This window comes from Chrysemys picta, chromosome 4 (genome assembly GCF_011386835.1).
Source record: "Chrysemys picta bellii isolate R12L10 chromosome 4, ASM1138683v2, whole genome shotgun sequence".
NCBI lineage: Eukaryota > Metazoa > Chordata > Testudines > Emydidae > Chrysemys > Chrysemys picta.
In genome coordinates this window covers 24,265,438-24,293,012 of record NC_088794.1, presented here as the reverse complement: position 1 = coordinate 24,293,012, position 27,575 = coordinate 24,265,438, and the positions used below count along the sequence as shown (strand labels likewise).

The following is a 27,575-nucleotide window of genomic DNA, read 5'->3' as shown; positions in this document are numbered from 1 at the left end:
CCCACTGAGGGAGTTCACAGTTCTTCTTGCCTGTGTCAAGTCCCTCTTATGACCATTTCAGGTACGGCACCCCAAAAACAGAAAATTAAGTAGGTTAAAAATTCTAAGGAAGTGAGGTAACTGGAAATTACCATCGATGCATGTAAATGCAGTGTAAAATTTGCAAATGAAATTGCTAATAGGGGAAGATGAAACATCTCTCCAGTTACAATCTCTCCAAGGTCCTGCCTACACTATATCTTACTCTGCTAGGGCTGTCCCAACACTTAACCATGCTAGAGTATTGCAGGACCAGACCGTGTGTTCAATATATCCCTGAGCCACATGACAGCCTATCAAGGACACAAGGCTGTAACAAACCAGGAATACATTAAGAGAGTTCCATCCATACACACGGCAAGGTCAAGCCCCGTTTTAATCATGACAAATCATTTACTCTATGGTAACCAGTTCCACCACAGGGGAAATTACTGCATAGACTGGACAGTGAGTCTTGATGGCCTTAGCAGCCTCTTTCTTCTCATTCCTTTTCTATTCCTAACTGCTCATTTTGTCAACACCCCAGTTTAACATTTAATGGCATTTCTGTCCGAAGGCAGAAAGGCGGCTGGCAATAGTTTGTGCCGCGTGCTAGAACACTTGGGCCCACACAGAACAGACTGGCCAAGCGCCACTCACAAAGACTAACAAAGGGGTCTCTGTTAGAAGGGAAAGCACAGCCACGCATTCAGCCTCTTCAAATGAAGCGCCAACCACAAGACCAGGACAGAAATACCCCAAGGAGGAAGAAGGCAAAGTTGGGTTTGTGACACTTGCAGAGAAGAGCAAATAAGTAGAGATGAAAGCCTTGAGGGAGAGAACATTTCAGGGCATTTAACACAAACCAGTATTAAAAATCTCACAGATAAGCACAGAAGCAGGGTTGCTATTGGGGCTAAATGCACAACAAGCGCAAGGTCCTTACCTGTCGAGGTCTCAACTGTGCGTGATTCGGGATTTGGATATTGCTCGGAATGGCTAGGAGAGAGGTCGGAAGAACCTTGGCGATTCAATGGCCATTGACCATCTTGGGAAGACTTGCCTTTTCGGGGTTTGGCCTGCAAATACACTTAGATTATTCCAGTCTTACAGCCAGTATGGTCATCTTCACCCCAATGGTAAAAACATGCCAACCATTGCTCTCTGCTGAATAGGTAGAAAAGCAGTTCATCTGGGGGAACTAATTAGAACATGGAGATTTTCAGAGGCACAGAGGACAATGTGGTGGGAACTGGGTGCCTAACTCATCTGTGCCTTTGAAAATATCCCCTGTAGTTTATATTTAAGGTTTAATTCTGAAAACCTAGTAACATGCATTTTGTCCATAGAGACTTTCAGTTATAACTGCGAGAAGCTGGGACTGGATGACAGGGAATGGATGACTCAACACTGCCCTCTTCTGTTCATTCCCTCTGAAGCATCTGGCACTGGCCAGCATCAGAAGACAGAATACGGCGCCAGAATGGTTACTCTTATGTTCTTAACTCATTTAGTAACTATTATAAATACACACACAAAGACACCTGCACTTGCCCTTGTAGTCAACCTCCATTGAAGGTTTCACACATAACAGGAATTGACTAACACCTAATGAGCATGTAAGCCCCTTTGAGCATTGGCCACCTTGTTCGTACAGTGCCACGTACATTAAAACCATTTAAATCAAAATACAGACATGGTGCAGATGAAGTTACTCAGTCCTGGTATAGAGCCGAACAGCTGAATTTAAGTAAGCTCTCTGGCCAGCAGTCAGGTATCTTCAAACATGAAATACTCAACGAGCCAAACTTTCCTTGTTAAACCGTTCTAAAAATATACTGCTGTTGCCTTCCCCACCCAAAGCAAGTCTAAGTCTCCCTGCTATATAACCAGGAGGGCTTATCGAATGTCCCCTGGATGAAAAGCATCAAGCTCTCTCTGCTCTTTTTGCCCCTGCTTCCTGATCCAAAGATTAACGGCGGCGTTTATAGGGTGGGTCTTCCCTTCCCTACCCCTGCCCAGCAAGGACCCACTATAATGCATCATGCCACAAAGTTACTTACAAAAGTTGCATGCAAGTCTGTATCTTCTGTGGCACAGAAGAAACCAGAACAGCTAGGTGAGATGGGGCAGACAGCCTCACAAAGCACAACCAGTGGCTCTAGCTGAAGAATATTTTTGCAATAAACTGGAAGCAGAAAAACTCACTTGCACAAACTTTAAATGTGAGTATTTATGCCTAGAACAGGAAAAGCTGGCCACATGCACATGTTTACATCTAGTAACTCAGGAATCATGCTGGACAGAATTTATATCACATCACCCTGAGAGAATGCAGCCCTACTTTGTGAGCTTGTTTGCATTTTATTTCCACACTCCCTCTTCAAAAAAATACTTCAGTTCAGAAAATGACTTTTCCACCTTAAAGAAGGTGCAGTTAGGGAATGTTTTGGTTACTAGGAGATAGCAGTGCTGTTTTGCTCTTAGTTTGTGAACCATCTTGAGCAGTACAAATGCAGACTCATGTCTCTCCCCCAGGAGTAAAATACACAGTTTGTGGTTTGCCACCTCCCAGAAAAGACAGAATTGTGATGTCAAAGAAGAAAATTTTGTTTCTCTTGTATCATAAGAAAGAACCAAGTCACTCCTACCTGAAGCTGGTTACTGCTGATAGCACCTGAAGATGGCGATTCCCCTAAGGGAAAAAAAAAAAAAAAACCCACCATCAAAACCTGGGCATGTTTTTCCCCCACCCATCCTCTATGATGTATCTGACAAGATGCACTGGGTTTTACCAAGCCCCTCTAACCAATCCACAAGGGAGGACCATGCCAGTGGACTTGACTTAATTCTCATCACATGGCTTAACTTTCTACACATGTTAGACCTTGTTAAAATTCCTTTCTATATTAGATGGGAAGCTCGTCTGGATCAAACCAAACCAGATCTGAAACTCTGCCCAAAGCATCAGGTGAACCTTGACAGTGCTAGAGAGCTTTAATCCACTTACGAAAGGAAAGCAAGGCTCAGGGGCTAAGAACACATGTGCAGTCATGACTGGACACAAGATGGAAAGCAGCAGTTTTTAAAAACAGCACTTTGTGCCTTAAAAAAAATCAAAACAAGAGCTGTAAAGCACCTGGAGTTAAATGATGCAGTGAGTAACTGACCCCTGTGCCATTTAGGCCCTGCAAGAGCACTGCTGTTCCCGCAGAATGAGGAGAGCTGGCCAGGCAGAGAAAAACTGCAACACCTGTAGCCTTGCCATACTGCAATCTCACGCATTATCTCACTGCTTTAGAAACTGATCCATTAACTTTCAAGGTACAAGCTGTGAACAAAAAGCACCATTTTAAAAGGAGAAGTGACAGTAATATTGATACCGGAAAGATAGTGACTGCTCTGCTAACACTCCTCCCCACCCCAACACCACCTGCTGTGAGAGGAAACAGGAGCAGAGCTGATCAAGTCCTCACCTTTCTCCCGCCCACCCCAAGCTTACTGCTGCTTCTTGCATTCAGATTCTTTTATACAGTACCAAGAAATGCACTGGTAGACCCCTTTTCTTCGAACAGCAGGTTCTGTCCTACCCACCACTTGAGCTGAGCCACTTTTTGGTGCTAGATCTAAACAAACTATTTCAAAAAGAAAGGAACCAATACAGACTCTCAGAACCAAACACTGTTAGATTCTTGGATTGCTCTCCTCCTAATGGAGAAGGGGGGTTCTTTAGAACCACAATGAGACATCCTCAGAGCGCCAACCTGGATTCAGGGCTCCTATCCTCCTGGCTGAAGACTAGCCAGGAATCAGGATTCCTCTTCGGCTCCTTATTTAGCTAAATGGATGACAAGGGGCTTCCATCAACTCCTCCCTCTTTTAAGGGATTGGGCCCACAGCCTCTGCAATACTCATGGCTTGTGCCAGGCTGAGGGGGAGAACCCTGAATCAAGATTTGAACTTAAGTCTCCGTGCGTTTGTGCAATGAATTCTCTCTAATGTACCACAGTTTAAACAGTACATCATATTGTGCATATGCAACTACACACACACCCATATCCAATGCTTATTTATGCACTAGCATATTAAGCAAAAAGACAAGGGCAAGAGGAAGGAGTAGTATTGTCATTGACAGCTTACAGAAAAGACAAATCCAGCAGCACCTGAACTACATGAATTAAACCTTTCAAGCCAAGCATTAGAAGACATGAACTAGCTTTTCAACCACCATCACCCAAGGACTTCTCCCATTTGGGACTGTGAAGCATCAACCTGAAAACCACTGCAGTTTTGCATCAGACAACGAATAGCTCTGGTAAAGGTTGGTGAGAAAAATCAATGACCTCTTTGCCACTGTGCGCATTCAAGAAGTGGAAACTAGCATCTGTGAATAGACTAGTAGGAGGAGGAGGAGTGTGATTTTGGAGGGCAAGCAAGCAACAGTCATAACACTAAGTCATATTTACTGTTCATTCAGTCTCAGGATGAAACATTTGCTGCTTTAGACCGGAAGTCACAACTAAGTCCCCCAGATCTCTTGCTCATTTCTGTTGTACACACTGAGCAGATCTTTCACCTAAAAAGCTTTTCTTGAAAGAAAACCAAATGCAACAATACTCGCCTACAAAATACAGGGTGGTGTACAGTGCTCCAGGTTCCCAAATCCCACATAAACCACCAAATGAAGGTCCCTCTGGGGGAAGAGAGCCAAGCGCAGTATTTAATCTGATGGCATGACCGGATTTTAAACTGCCGCCTAACAGCAGCTTACTTTGTCTGTGTTTGTTTTCTTCCTTGGTTAATTTATTTTTCTAATTGGCTCTGACAGCCAGTGGTGCATTTCTTGATTTTGGATTGTGATATCAGGGCCAGATCCTCAGTTGACATGTATTGACTCAGATTTAAACCTCTGAGGACCTGGCCCATTAGTATTTACACATTTGTATTTGACTGACTCGCTTGAACAGGGTTTTTCCCTAGTAGCAATGGATTGGTTATTCTTCCATTTTGATCTTTTTTGTTCCTGTTTTGCTTACTTTGTGCATGAGATTCTGGTGTTTTAATTTTTAAAGTTCAATGGGTCAAGTCCCTAGGATCTCATATTTGCCTTAAGGGCAAAAAACCTTCTCTTACTTAATGTAGATATTGAGGCAGAAATATTTTAATCCTCTCCCCTGAGAATGGAAGCAGATTACCACAGGAACATAACTGCAGCACAGAATCCAGCCATCCGAACCAGAGAAATAGCTGGGATCAAATTTCTCCCCCTGCGGCCCCCTACATGCTGGTCACATCTGCCAGCCCAGGCAGTCTGGGCACTGCTGTCTTTCTGGACATTGCTGTCTTTCTGTATCATCTCTTACCTTTTGTTTTTCTATCCACTGCAAGCGGCTTTTTAGTTTCTGCGGTAAGCAACAGCTCATAAGGATGCTCCTCTTCTTCGGCTGCACTTCCCCTGCTCTTCCTCCGCACCACAGAGACCTAATGAAATACAGCATGCTGTAGTTGTCTGTCGAAGTCAGTGTCATTTACCCCTATGGTATGCATGGAGCCCTCCTATATGCCATTGTTCTGACCATGGAATGTGCTGCAGAATCCACCCTTCTGCCAGAGAACTAATTCAGAAGCTGAGACTGTTTTTTAAAAATGCAAACACCTCCCCCACCCCCACACTACTTTCTAACTCTTACAGTTGGAAAAACGCCTTCCAGACTGCCCAGTCACTGATGTAGTGACGACTTGCTCAGTCTGCAGGCAGCCTGAAAAAATAGAGGAGAAGTCCATCGCTATCTATTTTAAAAAGATGCTGACTCAGACTTCATGTGGCAAACTCCATTAGCAACCTTATTAATTATTTCACTATTGATTGAATACTTCATCAGTTAGCAAGCATACTACTCTCAAATCTGAACTACCTCCTTCTCACACTTTCCCGGGTGCCAAAAGTCACAATTAGCATTTTCAATATCAAGTTCCACAGCATGCTTCAAACTGAAAAGACCGGGAGCAATATAAATTGAATTTAACATCCAAGTAAAAAAGGGTACTGAAGTGATTGTATTACTTATTTCCATATTCAAGAGAAGCCTCTTTTTGTAATTAAATGCATCTGGAACAGCTGTAGAATCCCCAACCAACTGCACTGGAGACCTCTAGAAAGCCTGCCAGTGGTGGTCTTCAAACAAACCCAACCTCCCAGTCAGTCAAGTTACCTTCCTTGATCCATTGCACCTCTAATGCTAATGTATTAGAGACTAAGGCAGTGGTTCTCAACCTGCGGCCCAAACAACACACAAGCTGCGGCCCTGTGACATCCTCAGAGCAATACAGGTAGTATTGGATGCGGCCCATATAATATGTTGTGGGCCACATAAATAGGTTGAGAACCACTGGACTAAGAGGAGTTAGTTCTATAGCAATGCACACCAAAGTGCTGTGCTGTAACTGCCCCATGTGGGCACTGAAGGCACAAACTGCAAGGTTCCTGCTTTGCATCAGTATAGTCCTGTTTGAAGAGGACTACATTCATGTGAACTAGTTCGCGGCCTCAGCGTCCACATCAGGGAGATACAGCACAGCACTTTGCTATTCACACCCCCATTGGCTAAACTGCAGGGCCGTGTAGACATGCCCTTAGTCTGTATCAGGTTCAAACTAACTCAAAGCCTCACCGTGAAACTGAATCAGGAGTTTGCTTAGCATGATGGTGAACCTTAGCAAATTATTTGAGGAACATGCTCCGGGTATGTAACAAAACCAGGTAAGTTTCCCAAGGTTTTGCATTTACATGCGCGTCTGCAGTCAAACACCCCGATTCCCCTAAGCCCTAAATGAGGAACGAAAGACCTTCAGTAATAGACATGCAAGAGCCTAGGCAGTCAGCACTCAGATCATAGGACTGGCTTCTCACTTCAAGTTGAGAATAAGCCTACCACAACTCATCCATCACTGCACCCAGTTTCGCCCACCCATTTGCAATGTTCAGTCTGGTAGCTAAATTAATGACAAGAAAGTGATTGTTTCTGCCTGGTTTAGATGCAGTGAATCCATGAGCACTGAATGTGGCTAACTGTGCTGGAATGTTCACTGCTACTTTGCCTCCAAAGAATGAAAGCTTTAAAACAAAAAGAACAAGGAGTACTTGTGGCACCTTAGAGACTAAGAAATTTATTTGAGCATAAGCTTCCATGGGCTAAAGCCCACTTCATCAGATGCATGAAGTGGAAAATACAGTGGGAAGACACACACACACACACACACAGAATGTATGAACCTGTATCTTCCTACTTTATTTTCCACTGCATACATCTGATGAAGTGGGCTTTAGCCCATGAAAACTTATGCTCAAATAAATTTGTTAGTCTCTAAGGAGCCACAAGTACTCCTCATTCTTTTTGCTGATACAGACTAACACGGCTATCACTCTGAAACTTTAAAACAGGAGCACGACAAGTAGCAGCTTTTGGAATGGCAAGTGTGCAGTATGCCACCTTCCTTTTTGAAAGGAAGGCATTTCTCCCTCCCACTACTGCTAGAGTTATTAAGACCTTGCATGTTTTGGGGCATTAGACCAGATATTTTATTTTTAAGCCAGCACACCCAATTTACTGTTATTTTCCCCCACTCTGTTGCAGCTCAAGAAAAAAAAAAAGTGTTTTTGTTTTTCTATAATTTGTATCACAGCAGTCCCAACTGAGCTGAGAACTCTGTTGTGCTAAATGCTATACAAAACACAGAGAGACAGACCCTGACCCTAAAAGCATACAATCCAAGCCAGGGGTAGGTAACCTATGGCACGCATGCCGAAGGCGGCATGCGAGCGGATTTTCAGTGGCACTCTCACTGCCCGGGTCCTGGCCACCAATCCGGGGGGGGCTTTGCATTTAATTTTAAGTGAAACTTCTTAAACATTTTAAAATCCTTATTTACTTTACACACAACAACAGTTTAGTTATATATTATAGACTTATAGAAAGGGACCTTCTAAAAACGTTAAAATGTATTACTGGCACACGAAACCTGAAATTAGAGTGAATAAATGAAGACTCGGCACACCACTTCTGAAAGGTTGCCGACCCCTGGTCTAAGCTATGATGCGACTGCCTGTTATGTTAAACTGCCAGGATAGGATACTAAAAGAATGGCCTGGACTAACAAGCCACAATTACTTAATGAGGGTTTCAAACCATGCAAGCACTCTACATAACTTACTGATTGGACTATCCACACTGCTTCAAGTATAGCTGGATATCTCCTCTCGATGGGAGAGGCTGGGTAGAGAACACATACTGATTGTTATTTTAACTAGGCTTTGCCTATTCACAGCACCTGTCTGAGTAAGGGTCTCAGAAACCCTGAACATTAAGACTTACACCTCTCCTCTGAGGTAGGTATTTATATCCATGCTCAAACCACTGGGAATAGGTGGATCTTGCACTGTGCCTGAAATTCCAACACTGGCTCTGATGATCTATTTTTTTGGGTGGGGGGGAAAAGGGGTGAACCTTTCAAATCTAGGACATTCTACCCTCAGCAATGACTTGCACAAGGTATTTGACATTTGAATCTGTTTAACTGAAAGACAGACAGATCCTAAATCCTATGCTATCTAACTTCCATCTAGACATGCACCAGGGATGGGCAGAAGGAAATTCAAGTTAACATCTCATCCATCATTCATGCACATGGTTCATTTCCCGAAGTACATTAGACTGAGTAGGTAATCAACCCCTTATTCCTATTCATTAGGAGCCATTGCCCAGTCGGTGTTTGAAAACACCCTGTCGAACATACTTAGCTCTATAAACATTGAACACTCCCAGATCTGGATGATTTCCTGTAATTCACCTCTTAATGGCCTGTGGCTACCTTTAGGATTTATTACTTCAACTTAAAAAAAACCAGGTGGCTCTAATTCTGTCTCCCTCCCCGAGCCAGAAAACTACAGAATAATGTTGGAATAATCATGTTTTGTTTGAAACTAATTGTATCTAAGCTTCCCATTTTGATAATGGGAGTAGTAAAAGGATGAACTGAAGTTTTGTTTGAGATTTCAGTCTCTTATCAGGCTACAGAGACAGAAGGGTTCTATTGATGGTGAAAGAATTCACCCATCAGATATGAGCAATCAGCTATTCTGTATATAACTGCAAAACATCTTTCAATGGTGAAACTCAAGGTGCATAAGTGAGGAACAACTGCTTACACTGTGAAGGTGGTCTCATGGCAACAGAATAAAAGGCTGTTTTGAAATAAAAGCTTGGCATTTATAGAGTGCAGTTAAAAAAATACCACCATAATCTGTAATTCTCTCATAGTCATGATTTTTTCCTGTCCCTAAAGTTATGGCAGGTTTTGAGGAGGTAGATGAGGATTCTGTGCCATGTGTTTCAATGAAACATTTACAGTCTTCCTCAGGCATATAGTCCCAGCAGCTGCCCCTGTGGTGGACAGACCTGGCAGGGAGAACATACGTTGAGATATTACAATAGGATAAGGTTTCAATGGGCCCTGCTAAAAATCTTCTACAGCTACTGTATTAAAATCAACTGTATTATGGCAACAAAAATGATTAGGGGGCTGGAGCACATGACTTATGAGGAGAGGCTGAGGGAACTGGGATTGTTTAGTCTGCAGAAGAGAAGAGTGAGGGGGGGATTTGATAGCTACTTTCAACTACCTGAAAGGGGGTTCCAAAGAGGATGGAGCTCAGCTGTTCTCAGTGGTGGCAGATGACAGAACAAGGAGTAATGGTCTCAAGTTGCAGTGGGGGAGGTTTAGGTTGGATATTAGGAAAAACTTTTTCACTAGGAGGGTGGTGAAGCACTGGAATGGGTCACCTAGGGAGGTGGTGGAATCGCCTTCCTCAGAGGTTTTTAAGGTCAGTTTTGACAAAGCCATGTCTGGGATGATTTGGTTGGGGACTGGTCCTGCTTTGAGCAGGAAGTTGGACTAGATGATCTCCTGAGGTCCCTTCCAACCCTGATATTCTATGCAATCGCTCCAGGATGACTTTTCAATTGCCTAATGGTATCACTGTTATTGACCATATTCATTTTTAACTTGGTCAAGAGCACTCCCCCATGAGGGCCATACATGCCAGGATTCAATGTCAGCCATGACTTAGTACAGTCTGAACGGAAACATTCCATTTTTATCCTCAATTCAAAACTAGGAATTCTCTCAAATTTAACACCCATCCCCAAACATTTTTTTTTTTTATCTTCAGGTCGAGATCAAGCATGGAAAATTTTATCCTGAAAGGTGACTTTCTGGGAAAGCATGAGTAAAAGGAGCGGGAATAACCGCTTGAAATGAAATGGTTGTATCATCTTATCTACAGTAATCAATACCAGACAGCTACAATAATACAGTCAGTTCATGGCTATCACTGCAATTGGTTTCAAATCAACATGCCCCTAAGGAATCACTTTGTGCACACACATGTTTGCCAGCAAGATTTCCCCTAGCAGATCACGTTTCCACATCACCTTTAATGGAGGAATAGTAAGAGCAAGTGTTTTGTAATTATGATCAAGATCATGTTCATCTCCCTCCCTCCACTATGCTTATCTTTAAAAGCAGAGTTTCTGCTTCCGAATTACCTGGTGACCCCTTTTCCCAGCTCCCCCCTGCCAAAAGACAGGCATGTGGAAAGGATTATGAAATTAATCTGAAAGACCATTTGTAATGGCAGTGAAACCTGTTCAATAGGCCATCGTTAAATAACCTCAAATTGATTTTACCCCACAATATCCCCAGATGTACTGCACAGTTCTACGTGGGTTTTTTTTAAAGCCAACATTTTCACTGACACCTTGCGTATATATGCTGTACTCCAAACAGTAGCAGATCAAGATAACCAGATAAAAATTCAAATCCAAGTGTCTGGTGAACTGAGAGTCTGTTCGAGAGGAAGGAGGCAGAAGAGACTTAACTTGTATTTTTACATACATCTTACTTGAGGAATGCTTAAGATTTTTAGTGCAGCAAGAAGTTAGCGAAGTTCTCTCGGGATCTTTATTACCTGTCAGCAGGAGTCTCCAAGTACACATTTAGGGTGTTTTCCCATTTAAGTGCCTTCTGCAGAGCTTAAGTATCAGAGGGGTAGCTGTGTTAGTCTGAATCTGTAAAAAGCAACAGAGGGTCCTGTGGCACCTTTGAGACTAACAGAAGTATTGGGAGCATAAGCTTTCGTGGGTAAGAACCTCACTTCTTCAGATGCAAGTAATGGAAATCTCCAGAGAGATTTTTTTATACCTGCCTCTGGAGATTTCCATTACTTGCATCTGAAGAAGTGAGGTTCTTACTCACGAAAGCTTATGCTCCCAATACTTCTGTTAGTCTCAAAGGTGCCACAGGACCCTCTGTTGCTTTCTGCAGAGCTTGTTCATCTGAAGCTCTGGAAATTTGCCAAAACGAGCAACAAGACAGACTGTAAACAGTCCAATGTGAACGTTCAAGTTTTGCATCACAAAGCACCATATACAGACTAGAATCTGCAGCAGATTTCTTTCACACACAATGGGCCAGACCCTCAGCTGGTATTAATCAGTTTAACTCCATGGAAGTCAGTGAAGTTACAACAATTTACACCACTCAAGTATCTGACCTGTAATTGGGAGCCAAGATGCAACATGATTTAACGGCCTCGGATCTCTGCAGACCTGGATTCAAATTCAGGCTTCAGCATTAAATGAAAATATATTTAGTGGGTTCATGATAGTTGACAACTGTCCACATCACAAAACCATTGCCTGATACAAAGTCTCTTCCTAAGGGAATTCCCAGTCTGAAACTGCCAGAGTTGCGTAAGGGAAGTTTCCATATCAAACTGCCACAAAATGAATCCTTCACTTTCAGATTCACAAGGGAGTTAAGATCATCATATTTGGCTCCTCCCGGGCCATTAAAACTCACCTTTAAACCACACATTCACCCACCCCTGCAAAAAGAAAGCACCCAAAAAAGCCTGCATACCTCACATGAAGCACTGCGACCTAGCTTCTTCTCCACGTGCTCCTCCTCTTCGTCAGGGGGTGGCTTGGCAGGAGGGGGTGGACGCTCTCTCTGCAGTTTAAAAGCTCACCATCAATAGCTTTGTTTTAAACTCCTTCCTTTCAGCCCCCTCTTATATGCTTAAAGGGAAATTCTATCCCCTGATAAGACTTTTTAGAGTGAAGGATAGCAAAAGGGGTTTGCCCTAACAGCCGGGAGATTCCCAGCTGGGCTGGTGCCTATGCTCCTTCACAAAAGCAACTTTCTGACTCTGTGCTCCTTGGAGTTGCAAAGGATTAGTTCATTATTAGGGTACAAGATGCAAGAAAGGGAAAGTGCGGTGAGAATTTGTTTATGTTACTCATTAGCAGGAGTAAATATGTACTGGAGAGGTGTGATGAGTTATGAGAGAACACACGGGACATTAAGAGACTTCACTGGACCACATTCCTCACAACACTGCAAGGTTACTACTTGATAGTTAAATAGCTCTAAAAATCCTGCCAAATGCTAATTGCACTTGCAATGTATCTTGACTAATCTAGATACTCTCATGCTCTCTCCAGCAGCAGCACCTACTGGCAAGCACGGATGCTCAGGCACTTGCTCCAAATCCTGAGCAGTTTTTGGGGGAACTCCAACAAGTTTCTGCTTTTCAGAGCACTTCCTCCCTCTTCCCATTCCAGTTTGGCATACTTGACCTTCTGTGCAGACTGTATGGGATGAGTTTAGCCTCAAAGCAGGCACTATTACAAAAAGACCACATACATGGACTGAGTCTACTTGTAGCTGCGGTTCATGGCAGGATTCTGCTTTGGGTGTTTTATACTTGTGAAAAGGGTCTGGCAGAAGTTTTCCTAAACCTTGTTTTTTAAGTTGGTCTCACATCACTATTCCAGTAGCAGATGTACTAGAGGAAAAAGAGGTTATATAGGTTCTCATTTTGAAACTATACAAAGCTGGTTTCAGCATCCATCTAGCTGGTGAATTATTCGTTGCTACTTTCCTTCTTGTCTGCTTCAACTCCCCTCCCCCGCCCCCCCATCTCCCAATAAAAAACACTGAAACAGACAACATACCACGAGCCGAGGTCCCACCCACCCCATGGCAAAAGGTTGCCACCAGCTACTAAAGCCCCAGCAGATGCAATTAACAGAAAGCTAGTTAGGCTGATTTCTTTGAAAAAGACCTTCCAATGACTACATACTTCACTCGCAAAGCCTCCGGCGCCCCCTGCAGGATTCTGTCTGGAAATGACATGCAGAACAAAATTTGCTGCCAAGGCTAATCAGAACAGCTGAAGGAAGCATCTGGGGAAATCAACTTTATTTTACCACTGGGCATTCAAAGGGGACTGGATTACATGTCTTTTGGAGAGGGAAGAGGGTGACAAGGGAGAAGAAAAATGTCACAACTCAGAGAATCATACTAGACTCCAAAAGTTGTTATAGCCAAGGAGGTAAACCATAAACAAAAATATGTCCTGACAAAGTAAGTGACACTCTGTATAAAACCTCAGCAGCCCAATACCATGTTGGATACACAGCACAAGAACCAGAGGTAACCCAATGCAATTAATAAACAGCAGATTTAAAAAAAAAAAAAAAAAAAAAAAAACATTTTTCTCTCAATCCACAGCCAGCCTGTGGAACTCCTTGCCAGGGGATATTGTGAAGGCCTACAACATAACTGGGTTAAAAAAAGAACTAGATAAGTCCCTGGAAGATAGGTCCATCAATGGCTATTAGACAAGATGGTCCAGGATGCAACCCCACATTCTTGGTATCCCTAAACCTCTGACCACCAGAAGCTGGAACTGGATGGCAGGAGATAGATGACTTGATAAATTGCCCTGTTCTGTTCATTCCTTCTGAACCATCTGCAACTGACAACTATCAGAAAACAGGATACTGGACTAAATGGACCATTGGTCTGGCCCAGCATGGCCATACTCATCTTCTTACAGACTTGGACAAGAAGCAGACAGACATGATGTAGAAGTGATTACACGCGTGGAATACTATGGAGGCAACACACACATCCCAGGTAGGAGAGGGAAGAGATCCCAATTGCTCTAATCAAGCTTAGCGGTAGATCTAAAACTTATTTCCAACTGCGCTGCTGGGTACTCAGCCTGTAGCAAGAGTGCAGTAGTGTATGGGAACGGAGATAAATGCTTTCTATATTACTTAAAGAGACAGATAAAAAACACACATGGCTACATACAGGCCTGATTCCTGCTGCCTTAAGACCCGCTGTCTCTGCTTCCTTATTCACAGAGTCTCTGTCTGAAGACCTCCCACTGGCCAGGCTGTCCAGCGAGTGGCAGGATGTCGCATTGTATAAAGCTTCATAAGGACACTCCTCCTCTGGATTCATTTCAAAGTCTATGATCAGTTCAGTCACTGCTTTCTCCACATCACCTGGAGGGAATGAAGAATGCCCCATCAATCACACACTGAGAACTGCAAGAGCCACACAAATCAGGACTACAAGCAAGCCGCGTGGATAAAAATTGATGATTTGCAGAGGGGGGAGAGTTTTTTTTTTTATTTAAATCAGATATTTTGGATTTTATTTAAATAATATGTTTTCTTTTTAAAAATAGACCTGTTTAAATTCAAATTTAATTTTTACACAATATATGTTAAGGCCTAAACTTATTATAATTGTTATAAATGTGAACCATGTTTTAATAAGAGAAGTTTATGTATCTAAAATATTTAAGGTTATTTTGTTCAATAAAAATAAATTGTATGCTGTTGTATTTAATAAAATTCCATTTATAATTCTAATGCAGCTTGACACAAATCGTAAGTAAAAAAATCTAGTAAATAAGCAATACATCATTCACCATTCTCTAACATACTAAAAGTGTAGAATTAATAATCTGAAATTAAGCTATATAATTGCTCAAATGTATATATAGTATAACCCTCTCCATAGCAAAAAGATGTACCAAGTTTACTGTAAAGACTATTTAGTTGTAAATCAACATGCCTTAATGGTTATATCAACCAATGAGAAGGCACCTTTCTTTAGAAATGTAACTGAAGCACAAAAGGAAAAGCGGATTAAAATTGATTATTTAAATTGAGCTTCCCACTTGGTGATTTAAATCATGAAGAAATCTGAGCCCTTAGTCATGATATTTGAGAACTCATGGTAGGCGGGAGAGAACCCAGAGGACTCGTTAAGGGCAACTATGGTACCTATATATAAAAAGGGGAATAAGGAAAACCCATGGAATTATAATCCAGTCAATTTAACTTCGGTACCTGAAAAAATAATGGAGCAAATAATCAAGCAATCCATTTGTAAGCACCTAGAAGATAATATGGCAATAAGTAATGGTCAACGTGGATTTGTCAAGAACAAGTCATGTCAAACCAACCCAATATCCTTCTTTGACAGGAACAAGCCTTGTGATGAGGGAAGCAACAGATGTGATATATCTCAACTTCAGTACAACTTTTGATATTGGCCCACATGACCTTCTCATCAACAAACTAGGGAAATATACAGTGGGTGCACAAATGTTTGGAAAAGAGTAGTTATCAATGGTTTACAGTCAAGCTGGAAAGGCATATCGAGTGGAGTCCCACAGGGATCTGTCCTGGGTCTGGTTCTCTTAAATATCTTCATAGATGATTTGGATAATAGCAGAGAGAGTACACTTCTTGAGTGTATGGATAGGGTTGGGAGAGGAGGGGTTGCAATCTTTAAAGGACAAGATTAGAATCCACAATGATCTTGACCAACTGGAGAAATGGTCTCAAATAAATAGGATGAAATTCAGCAAGGACAAACACAAACTACTACACTTAGGAAGGAATAATCAATGGCACAAATACAAAATAGAAAATGACTGCCTAGGAAGGGGTACTGCAAAAAAGGATCTGGGGGTTATAGTGGATCACAAACTAACTATGAGTCAACAATATAATACCGTTACAAAAACAAAGCAAATATCCTTCTGGGATGCATTAGCAGGAGTGTTGAAGTAATTATCCCACTCAGCACTGAAAAGGCCTCAACTGGAATCCTGTGTTCAGTTCTGGGTACCAGAAGATGTGGATAAATTAAAGTCCAGAGGAAAGCAGCAAAAATTAAAGGTCTAGAAAACGTGACATCTGAGGAAAGATTGAAAAAACCGAATTTGTTTAGGCTAGAGAAGAGAAGACTGAGGGGGAACATAAGAATCAAGTACGTAAAGGTTGTTATAAAGAGGAGGGTTCTCCTTATCCACTTAGGACAGGACGAATAGTAATGGGCTTAAATTGCAGCAAAGGAGACAGATTTGACATTAAAAGACATAAATGTAAGAGTAGTTAAGCACTGGAAAAAGTTACTTAGGGAGGTTGTGGAATCTCCATCATTAGAGGTTTTTAAGAATAAGTTGTGTAACCTACAGATGTTTATCTAAACACCTGTCAGGGATAGTTTAGATAATACTTAGTCCTACCTGAGTGCAGGGGCTGGACTAGATGACCTATCAAGGTCCTTTTCACTCCTACATTTCTATTTAAATTGCTGATTTAAATTGTTTTGATAAAAAATCAAGTTACCCTACAAGCAAGCAAGAGAAGTGGCCTAGCAATTGAACAAGAATCTAGGCTGCATGCATCGCTGCTTAGATATCATGAAGCACACCCACACAAGGACCATACACACTCATTAGGGGTTGCCCCATTAGAGAACAGCTGCTGCGGTTTTCAGTTCAGTTTGGTGTCTTACCCACAAGGCTGCTCAACCCATGCTAGCAATAAGCCTTTTTTAATTTCACCAAGGTTTAGCCTGGACTTCCTTGATCAGTGTTGAAGGATTTTTCCTCGGTTATAAAAACCTGTTCTATAGACCAGACAGTCTCCACCAGGGTTGTGTGTCACTACCACACACCCCTGGAATGCAGCCAATCCTTTGGTACTCTCTCTAAGAGAGGATGCGACACATACATAGGAAGCACTGTATTTGCATTTTACCTGATATGTTTGGTACTTTACGGATCATTTTATTGGTTCAGCAGAACAGTAGCAAAGATGAGAGCAAACAAATGGCAGCTCCCTCTGGATTTATGGAGACATCCACCCACCCCCATTACAGGGGCAACAGATGGGATACGTTATGCAAGTCAGATTTAAAGAACCAGGGGGTGGGAGAGAAAGGGAATCATTGGTTTCAGACTATTTGGCTTTCTGGGCACAAAGTACAACTTTTGGATTTATTATAACTGAACCCTGCCTATTCTATACTCAGAGCAGTGCAGTCATCAGCAGTCATCTGCACACCCGACAAACTCAAGCCCTGCCTCCCAGATAGCAGACTAATTACCCTGTGGTATCCGGACTGCAGGTTCAGTGGCAGGAATGACAGGTGTTGGCAGAGCCTTCTCTGCCGCTTTTGCACTCTTTTTCCCAGTTGTGTGATCTGTGCAGGAAAGAGGAAAAAGCAACATTCAAATAGTGAGAAGCTCACCACTGGAGTTGCCACTTAACCAGGTTAGGCAGACAGTCCTGTTCCCTGGTTCAATATCATGCGTGCCACATTCCCACCTTGTGGATCAGAATTAAGTGGCTATTCTGAAAGCTGCTGAGCTACGTATTTAAATGGCCCAAATGAAATCAAAGTGCAGGGTTAGATCTGGGAGCTCAGCTCCCACAATAGGAGCAGATTACCCCTTTAATCACATGTCCAGGGTTAGGAATAATGACACTGAACTTCCACAGAATGTCTTTCATCAGAGAACTACAAAGCGCTTTACAGATCAACTAGTTAAGATGCACACCCAACCTTATCAAGCAGATTACTACGTAGCTGTTTAGTGAGATACAACACTTGATCTGAGCTCTGAGGAGCCGAGAATACTACACTGAGAAGAGGCAGTGAAGTTGTGTGGACCAGCACAGGACTGTCAAGAGACATGGTTTCTAGTCAGGGACCTATGATCACAGGCAAGACAGCTAGGGTAGAAATACCAAGTTTAAATGCCTGAAATTAGACACCTGAGTTTAAGAGTCTCACTCATGTCACTTAAGGCATGAAAACTTTCAGCCTTCAAGCAGCCTTCGTTTCCCCATTTGCAAAAATGAGGACAGTATTTGGCAACCTCACAGGAATAGCATGAAGTTTAGTTCATGTTTGCAGAATGCTTTGAATCTATAACACTCTACACAAATGCTTGAGGTGAAAACATTATTTACTAACAGTTACATGCAAGATGTGACAAACACCAAATCCAGCTGAAAGGAAATTTAAAGGAAAAAATATTACCCAAGTGGGACTCTAGCTAGGATGCCCCACTCTTGTGCAAAGGGTCAGAGGTCCTTTTATTCCAACAAGTAATCAAGACTTCTGTTTTAAGGATCATCTGCAAGACAGCACCTTCTAGAGCATCATGATGGAACACTGGTGGGGCACAGGGTCAATGACTCAGAAAGAGCACCACCAACTGAGGTAAAGCACTACTTCTTGGAGCATTCCTAGATGCTTCCCTCCAAGGACTGGCCTGGCCTAAAGATGCTTAGCTTGTGATGTTTGCTGGGATCACAAAACATGATCACATGGCTGCAGACCACATGTACATTTAGACAGAAAAATAAATATGAATGACTAGAAAACACACTCATTTACCTTCAATGAGAGCTGCTATTTGTTGGCTTTTCTGAGAAGGAAGTTCCCTCACAATATCCAGAGCTGTCAGGCCTCGGTTATCTTTTATATTCACATCAATACCTAGAAGAGATAAGGCGGGCAGGGTGAGACAGCATTTTCAGACTATCTGCAACAAAGCTAATTTCTTGTAACTGAGTCATCACTTAGATGCTCTTCTGGTCATTTCCTGGGCTGAGTTAAATAAATTCTTCCTCCAAAGAGACCTAAGACCCAACTGCCCAGAGAATACCTCCTCCTTGAGTCACTCAGAGGAACGATTCTTCCACCGCTGCCTGATAAGAGAAAAATGCTACCACCATACACCATTCCCTTATCACATGCTCCCTGTAAAGCCATCTCCAGGCTATTGTGTCAAAATGTCGTTCTCTCACCTGCAGCCAGCAATATTTGTACCACGTCTGTCTTGCCAAACAAAGCAGCCTCGTGCAAAGCACTGCCCTTCTCAGTCTGTAAAAATTAAACAATATACCATGAGCCCAGATTGTGAACAGTAATCCTAAAACGTTTTAGGGGTTTATATAAACAGGAAAAAAGTAATTGCACGCACAGTATGTGGACAAAAGCAACTCACTGCAACCAATGCCCATTACTGGGGTCACACTGTGTGAGAAGCTATTCTGCGGCATTAAGAATTTGGGGTGAGAGGAAGGTTTAGTTTAACATGGGAGAGCCTGAGAATTATAAACAAAGTAAAAACTCTCCAAAGTTTATTTAGAGTGGGTGTTCTCCCACAGAAGGAAAGACAGATAAGACATACAAGTTTATTTCTGTGCTAACAGGGAAGTCAGAAGTGGTTTGGTGGGAAGAGAGAACAAGTTCTCTCCACTCTTTTTGGGGACACATTTCACTGCTGTATATCTGCCCCAAGCGGGACCCCCCAACACAGCCAAGGACTGAATGGGAGACTGAGCTATTCTCATCCTTAAAGCAGAGTCCTCCAGGACTGAGGTCAAGAGACGCTTGCCCTACCACTACAGTGCCTTTTCTATGGGGAGGACTCCAGCCTCCCCAGCTGCTATCTGACCCCTTTCACTTGCACTAGATTCACAAATGGATTGGCAAGATACCTGGTAGTTGCTATCCATGCCGGCATCTAGGAGGACATGGACTACAGCTTTATGTCCATTCCTAGCTGCCAGGTGCAGGGGTGTGTGTTTCTTAGTGTTGCAGCTTAAAAGATTGGGGTGAGCGTTCAGCAGCATCTTCACGACCTCCAGCCTTCCGTAGAGTGCGGCCAGATCCAGAGGCGTCTCGAACTTGTTATTGCGCATCGTGGGGTCCGTCAGCTCCTCCAGGAGAACCTTCACAACTTCCGTGTGGCCATACTGAGCAGCACAGTGCAGCGCGGTCTCATTGTCGTTATTCTGAAGGGTCATAAACACAGCCGCGCTTCAGAAGACGGAAGAAATGAGCCCTTTTGTGCCTCACTCACAAAACCATTGAAGTTTAAATGTAAAAACAAGACAAACAGCCAGTAGTGGGGATGCAATAAATCCTTTTTAACATAAAGAGCCCAGAGCAGTGTTTTGGTCGCATTCCTAATTTATCAGGCACAGGTAACCTTCATAAACTGACCAACCCGCCTAACAAAAGCCTGTAGAAAGCCTCAAAACACTCATCAACAGACCTTTGTGTTCTGAGCTATGGGAAGTAGTTGATGTACCCAGATATACACTGCTTTCAAAGCACTGAACACAAAAGCAAGAGGCCATATTAAAAATTAGAGGACTGCCAAGTTTCTATAGGTTGTCATTTACTTTGCAAGCTCTTGCAGGCAAGGTCCGGTCTTCTCTATGAAGCATACAACCCTCTTGGGCACCATAACAATAAGTAAATACAAAATGTAATAAGCAAACCACCGTATGGATTCCATCTACAGTAACTTAATTGCCATTGTTTAAAATTTAAACTTCAATTGTTTCTAGAATCCAGTCATTTCTCCTATGACTGAGGTTTTGATTCTTTATAGCAGCCATTCCGCTTTTACAATTCTGAAACTTGTAAGCAGACCATTTTAGAAAGAGTGTGCAGTATGTTTAAATTATTGCATGCAAACACGTGAATTTAGTGAGCAGCACAGCTAGATCATGGTGCCAATCAGACCTTCCCAGGCAAGGCCCTCAATTCAGCAGTGGGGAAGTGTCTAAGCCACAAGTGAATGCCTCTACAGTGAAAGCCTGATCCAATTAATACATGCAGCATCTGTCAAGTTAAAAAATAAATAAATAAAAAATCAGCAGTGCAGAGTAACTATAGGCAAGCAATCCAAACGATTTTTCATTTTCAGGTGCAAAATATGTGTGAACACCTTCCCTGGATTTAAGCCAGTCTGCTTCCAACTCAAAAGCTCCATTAAAAATTTCTAATTTTACTACTGTGTATGATATACACAGAGGTATTTCTGTTTAAGAACGTTCAAGTACTTACTAGTGTCTGCTTTGACGCAAAACTTATTACAAACTTGTGCTTTCTCTGCTGCCTTCATAGCAGTTCTAACTGTGGCACAAAATTGTAATTTTAACTATACTTCCCTTTTTAAAAATGGATAGCTATCTGTCTAGCTAGATTTCATTGCATATGAATTTCATTACAAAATGTTTCCATTTTGCTTTTTTGTGAATTGTGTTTTGTGGATTACGATTTGCAGAGGAATGTCTCAATATTTTGCACCATTTGCCATTGAAATAAGCTGTGAACTGGTCGGGATCTACACGTGCTTTAATCCTACTAATGTGTTAAATCACAATCTAGAGATTACAAAACTCATGCATGCAAACTCCCATTGGTTTTTATCTGGTATTTGACTGCATCATTTTTCAGCCACATGAAATGCATAAGGAAAGTAGGGAGCTGTGGAGACAGCCTCTACAGTCATGACTCACTTATAAAAACAAACAGAACAAGGAAGTGAGAAGCCTCAACAGCCACATGCAGAAATAAGCAACATTTAGAAGAGAAATGTGTGGAGATGCAGGGTCTCACTATTAGAGTACAAGTTTAACAGAGTCTAACAGCACAGGCTAAGCAGCCATAAAGAAAAAGTGAGCACAGGGGAGCCAGATCAGTGAATGCAAAGTGAAGAGGACATAAGATACACGTAAGGAAGGGGAAGAGACTGAATTGCTAACAGAACATTTAGCACCCCTTATCTGTACATCTCAAAGCATTTACCATGGTTGGTAAGTAGCATTAGCCTCATTTTACAGATGGTGAAAACAGCAGTGCATAGGTGACATGCTCCAGGTCACACAGCAATTCCATGTCCGAGCCAGGACTCAAACCCAGAAGTCCTGGGGGCAAGTTATATGTCCTATCCACTGGACCATATAAAAGGGCCTGTCACTTCTAGTTTACTATTTGGAATCCAACCCATCTCAGTAATAACTGAACAACTTCTCCATGACAGTGAAATGAGTTTAGTGGGTCTCAGAAGGCAAGTGCCCACATCACACAAACATTAAGTAATCTTCCCAATCTCTGCAGAACGGTGCGGAGACGGTTATAATCACTCCTAGAGCGGATTTCTCCCAGCAGGCGCAATGGTGGGACAGTGTGCGCTGAAAACTCATTGCCAGAGACAGCGTGAGCACAGAAAATTTCCACCATTAGGGTAGGGTTACCATTCGTCCGGATTTACCCGGACATGTCCTCCTTTTTGTGTTAAAAATAGCGTCCGGGGGGGAATTTGTAAATCACTAAAAATGTCCGGGATTTCCCCCCCATGCAGAGCGAGGCGCGGCTGGGAGGGCTGCAGGAAAGTCAGACGCTTGCATGGGGCCCTTCCCCCGCAGCTTGCCAGGCTGGACTCCGGGCAGGGACCGGGTTGTGTGTTGCGCTGGGGAGCGCAGCCACGTGTCCGGCTCCGCACAGAGCCTAACACCATGTTCTGAGCGGCAGGGTAAGGGGGCCAGGGGGCAGGAGAAGATTTGGGGCAGTCAGGGTACAGGTAGGGGGTAGGGTCCTGGGGGGCAGTTTGGGGGGTCTTAGGAGGGGGCAGTTAGGGGACAAGGAACAGGGAGACTTAGGTAGGGGGTGGGGTTCTGGAGGGCAGTTAGGAGCAGGGGTCCCAGGAGGGGGCAGTCAGAGGACAAGGAGCGGGGGGCGGGGGTGTTTGGGAGTTCTGGGGAGGGCTGTCAGGGGCCAGGGGTGGGGAGAGGGATCGGAGCAGTCGGGACAGGGAGCAGAGGGGTTTAGATAGGTCGGGAGTTCTGGGGGGGGCTGTCAGGGGGTGGGGAGTGGTTGGATGGGGCGTGGGAGTCCCAGAGGTCTGTCTGGGGGTGGGGGTGTGGATAAGGGTTGGGGCAATCAAGGTACGGGTAGGGTCCTAGGGGGCCAGTTAGGATGGGGGGAGGGTCTCAGGAGGGGGCAGTCAGGGGACAAGAGGCAGGGAGGCTTAGATAGGGGGTGGAGTCCTGGGGGGCAGTTAGGGGCAGGGGTCCCAGGAGGGGGCAGTCAGGGGATAAGGAACGGTGGGGGGAGGGTTGGGAGTTCTGAGGGGGGCGGGAAGTGGGAGGGGCGGGGCTCCTCCCGTCCTCTTTTTTGCTTGCTGAAATATGGTAACCCTACATTAGGGCTGCCAGCCTAGAACCTGTCACCCGCACAAAATTCACACCCTTCAAATAGATCCACACAGCACAGCGTGCATACAGAAGTGCATGCCTGTTGAAGGAGTGTTTCAGAGATAGCATTAAATAATTTTCTAATAAGTATTCCATAGGTTCTCTACCTTCAGATGGCAATCAGATCCAAAGAGGCAAGGGTCGCAACTCCCTTTCCTTATGGCGAGATGGGAGGGGGCTCTGAAACTATGGATGGGACCCCAAAGCTTTTTCCTTTTCTAACATGGGGTCGCAGGATGAAACAGACTGTACTAACAGTATCTAAACCAAGTCTTTCTCCACCATTGAATGAGAGCCAGAAGCGCCTATGAACTCATTTGGATAGATGCTCATTGTCTCAGCAGCAGACATGGGTCTCCACTCCTACTAGTAGAAATGGGGGGTCACTATCCAGGTTTTCCATTGTACATGCACTCAATTGGACTTTGGAGCCTAGGTTGTAGAGCACATATTACCCAGCATTGCATTTACCCTGAAATCACTTCCCTTATGTTAATAATGGAAGGTTATCTAGGGTAAAAACACACACACAGCAACCAACACCAAACATACAAATCAGAAACCCACAAATGCACTGTGAGCAACAGAGAAATGGACAAGAACTGGGAAAGCTATGAACACCCAACAGCCAAGGCAAGCACTGGAGCTATTCCAGGGAGAGGAGACTCACCTCCATCCCCAAAATCACCACCCCAAACGAGGCTGGGGAATGACAGAAGAGCAGACCCCCAGGTTACTCTGTGGTGGGAGAGAAAACTCCTTCCCAGGAGCCAGAGACAGTGAGACTTCATGTTTCAGACTTATTAGTCAAAGACAGATAAGAACAATGGAGTCCTTAAGGAAGATCCAGGGACAGCACTCCTGTAGCAATCCCACCACCACCCCTCTTCACAGCAGTTGCGAATGGGGAGTTGGGAAGCAGAAGAGGGGGGAAATCCTCAGCTTACGCATCAGTCTCTGGAGCTAGTAGGTGTCTGGTAAATTTTCCCAACGCTGGTAACTACGTACCTACCTACCATACTCCTTACCAGACCTGAATCCTATGCTTTTCACATACACAACACTTTGCATTGGAGCATTCAATGCTAGCATTTCAACACACCTTCCAATGATTTTCTGAGTTTCCTCTCCTCACACATTATGTTGGGCTTTGTTGCTTTGTGTATTTCTAAGAAAAGTGCTCTCAGCCTACAAAACCCTGTGAAAACCCTCCATGCTCCTAGTACTTCACGCACTCCCTGAAATAAATTCTGAAACACACAGTTGTCCCTCTAGCTGTGATTGCAGTCCCTGGCATCCCAAGATGAAAGAAGAAACACTTGTTGAGCAACACCCAGGCTACTTCTCCACTAAGCAGCGTGCCATAACATTCTGATATAACAGGGTAGGGAAGTAGCCAGAAGCTGCGGTATCAGTTACAGCATCACCATTCCACATAACAGTCCACACTCCCTGTGCACTCCCACATAGAACTCCCAGTAATGCTAATAAGAACTCCATGCAGGAAACAGGACTGAACGGATTCTCCCATTCCTATAGGTGCCCAACACTGCCAAACACAAACATTTCAGAAAAAGGATCCCCAGTTGTCTGACAATCTATCGGGTGGGTTCACTGTCCAGTTTGATTTTCCGACTGCAGGTGGCATGCTTCCACTTTTATCAGCGGCCCATGCAGATTTTATAGCACACATTAAATCCCATCTCCATTATTTGTTTGTTTCCAGAGACCAATTAAAAAGACAACTTGTGTGGCATAGCTTATTTTTCCTTTAACTGCAGGACTGTTAGCTTTTCTACTCTGGTTTTGGTTAACTGGTCAGTTTCTTCACAGGAGTTAGCCAAATTAAAGGAAGCAACACATTACAAAAACAAAGATAGCACTCCCTCATCATCTCCCTAACTTAATTATGCCACTTGTTATACATAGCTTCCTCAGCTCTGGAATAGCCTATAATCAGGTCATCTACAGCATACGTTGCAGGGACCATCTGCTCACCAAGGCTTCTGGGAAGGAAGAGGCATGGTAAGGGCTGATATGAGTTGGTTTGGATTTAATCTTTGGTTGGTTATTTCTGGCTTTGGCGTAGGGGAAAAGCAGCTGGCATTTGTAGTTATTCCTATACAAACGATGAGTTTGCTAATTGTCAGGGTGCCTAGAGCTTGAGCATAGGCATCTTTTTTTAAACATGTCAGAAGCACCCAAGTCTTATTTTTGAAAGGGACAGAGGCTCCTAAGTCACACTGACTTCCAATGACACTTAGGCCCCTAGGTCCTTTAGTCACTTCTGAAAGTGAGCTTAGGTGCTTTTGAAAATGTTATCCTAAATAAAATGCAGTTCTCTTTTTAACGTATGGTCAGTGCACCAAGAGCCCAAGGAAAGTCTTTTAAAAATACCCTTTATGAAAACAAACAAGTCCACAAGATACGACTAACTTAACATCTCTAGAGGTAGTTTAGCTCGGTAGCACTTTATTGCCGTACTTCATTCACAAGAAACACTGACAAACTCCCATATTATTTTACAAAGCTCCTTTTAACACATTAAATTCCCCTAGTCTTAGTATGTTTCTCCACAGAAGAGACTTGTTGCTGTAAAATTCCACCTTTTAAAAAAATTGAGAAAATGTGATCTTCAGTTAAACATTTTTATTCAAAAAGAGGTATGCACTGGAGTTTATTTCCTGTAACAGATATCTGCTAATACAATCACCCAACTTCCCATTAGCTGGTAAGCCCAAGAACTCTGCCTGTGTAGGGTACTGCAGATCAAGCACAATTGAACTTTTAAGTAAACTTTGAAGAGCTAAACTCTGCCATGGCTGGCTGGCTCCAGAAGAGTAGTCCGGAAGCCATCCTGGTGTGATAGCTGGAAACAGAAGCATCTCATGATAAATCAGCAGGCTATTATATCATCACTTGCCTGAAGCCTGGCTATAAATAAAACTCAATTAAACACGGCAGGTGTCTGAGCAAAACACTACTGTCTATCCACTGGCAGACAGAACAAATGACCTTAGAAACTTTTTCATCTGCTTCAGTGCATGATAAGTTCTTATTTTTGTGCCCTTTTTTGGATCAAGAATTGCTGAAAGCAGAGAGAAAAACCAACAGGCAAAAACACAGGGACAGAAGACTAGGGATAAAGAGCCAGACACAAAACACAAGGACTCAACACCAAAACGAGAGACTGATGCAACAAGCAAAACGGGAGGTCTTAGGCAGTACAGACATTACTGCCCCCTGCCACCAAAAGCATTAGCTATCCATTTAGAAAATGAGCAGAATGTTGTCACTACAAAGAAGATTGGTCATTCACTCTGAAAACCCCATGAAGAAAATGCAGCCATCTTTAAGCAGGAAAACAAAAACAAACAAACCATTCTTTCAATTTCTGCTCAGTAACAATAATTTGAGCATGTGAAACAAAATCTGAAGCATTTTAATTAAATTGTTACCTTTTGGAAGTCATCCAACCAAATTAAGCAAATTGACCATCACCATGAATCTTATACGTTTAAGTATTGAAGGAGCCCATGAAAGCAGGGAAGAAATTTCCCTAAATCTCTCTAGAACTGGCTTAAAAAGAAACCCACAAATAAATGGTTGCATTTTACTGTTCCTCAAGTGGCTGGAAACCGAGCAGGCATCATCAGCCAACTGGATGACAATGCACCTGGATGCATGAGAGTGCAGCTTGGAGTAATGATGCAGTGAAATCCTGACAGCGAAGTACACACCTTGGCATTGATATAGGGGTCAAAAGGGCCGTACTTTTTGAGTTCTTTGATCTCAAGAGTATTCTACAAAAAGGAGAGGAAAAAAGAAAAATGTGACAATGAAATGGGTGAGATACAGCAACAAAGCAATGGGTGACTCTGAAAGGGTGGGGATGACAACACAGCATCTCATTCCAGTCGTAAACCGTTAACCACACCGATCATTTCAGCTGGTAGATTGCATAATTTGAACCACTGTGCACATCATTTACAAATCTTTAAAACATAAAATGTGCAGGCTATTTAATGGGCTTCATTCATTTATAAAGGTTCCCACTCAAGACCAAACATTAATGAAACATTACCTTGAAGAATTACACTCAACTCCATCTTCTGCATAGGCTTCTTCCATACCTGTCCTACTCTAACCTCAGATAACAGACCCACTAAGACTTACATGATCACTTGGTTGACTCCATCACAGATGGATTGTAAACAGATTTAAGAAGCATACTAAACTGTTTACAACCAATTTATTTAAACAGAACAG

At 43.1% G+C, this 27,575-nt stretch overlaps 1 protein-coding gene across 24 annotated transcripts in view; it reads right to left on the bottom strand.

Moving 5' to 3' along the window:
* The window catches only part of ANKS1A (ankyrin repeat and sterile alpha motif domain containing 1A), a 163,217-nt gene that overhangs the window by 81,982 nt on the left and 53,660 nt on the right, over positions 1–27,575 (bottom strand). For 19 of the 24 annotated variants that reach the window (XM_065591690.1, XM_065591688.1, XM_065591691.1 and 16 more), the window contains exons 4-13: positions 27,047–27,109; positions 19,755–20,051; positions 19,059–19,134; positions 18,646–18,747; positions 17,347–17,442; positions 14,242–14,438; positions 11,998–12,087; positions 5,382–5,499; positions 2,670–2,713; positions 965–1,097 (exon numbers count right to left, since the gene is read on the bottom strand). In XM_065591690.1, the coding sequence (XP_065447762.1) occupies positions 965–1,097; positions 2,670–2,713; positions 5,382–5,499; positions 11,998–12,087; positions 14,242–14,438; positions 17,347–17,442; positions 18,646–18,747; positions 19,059–19,134; positions 19,755–20,051; positions 27,047–27,109 (1,216 nt within the window). The remainder of the gene's footprint in view (positions 1–964; positions 1,098–2,669; positions 2,714–5,381; positions 5,500–11,997; positions 12,088–14,241; positions 14,439–17,346; positions 17,443–18,645; positions 18,748–19,058; positions 19,135–19,754; positions 20,052–27,046; positions 27,110–27,575) is intronic. The other 5 variants (XM_065591693.1, XM_065591694.1, XM_005309690.5 and 2 more) reach the window with 2 other exon arrangements.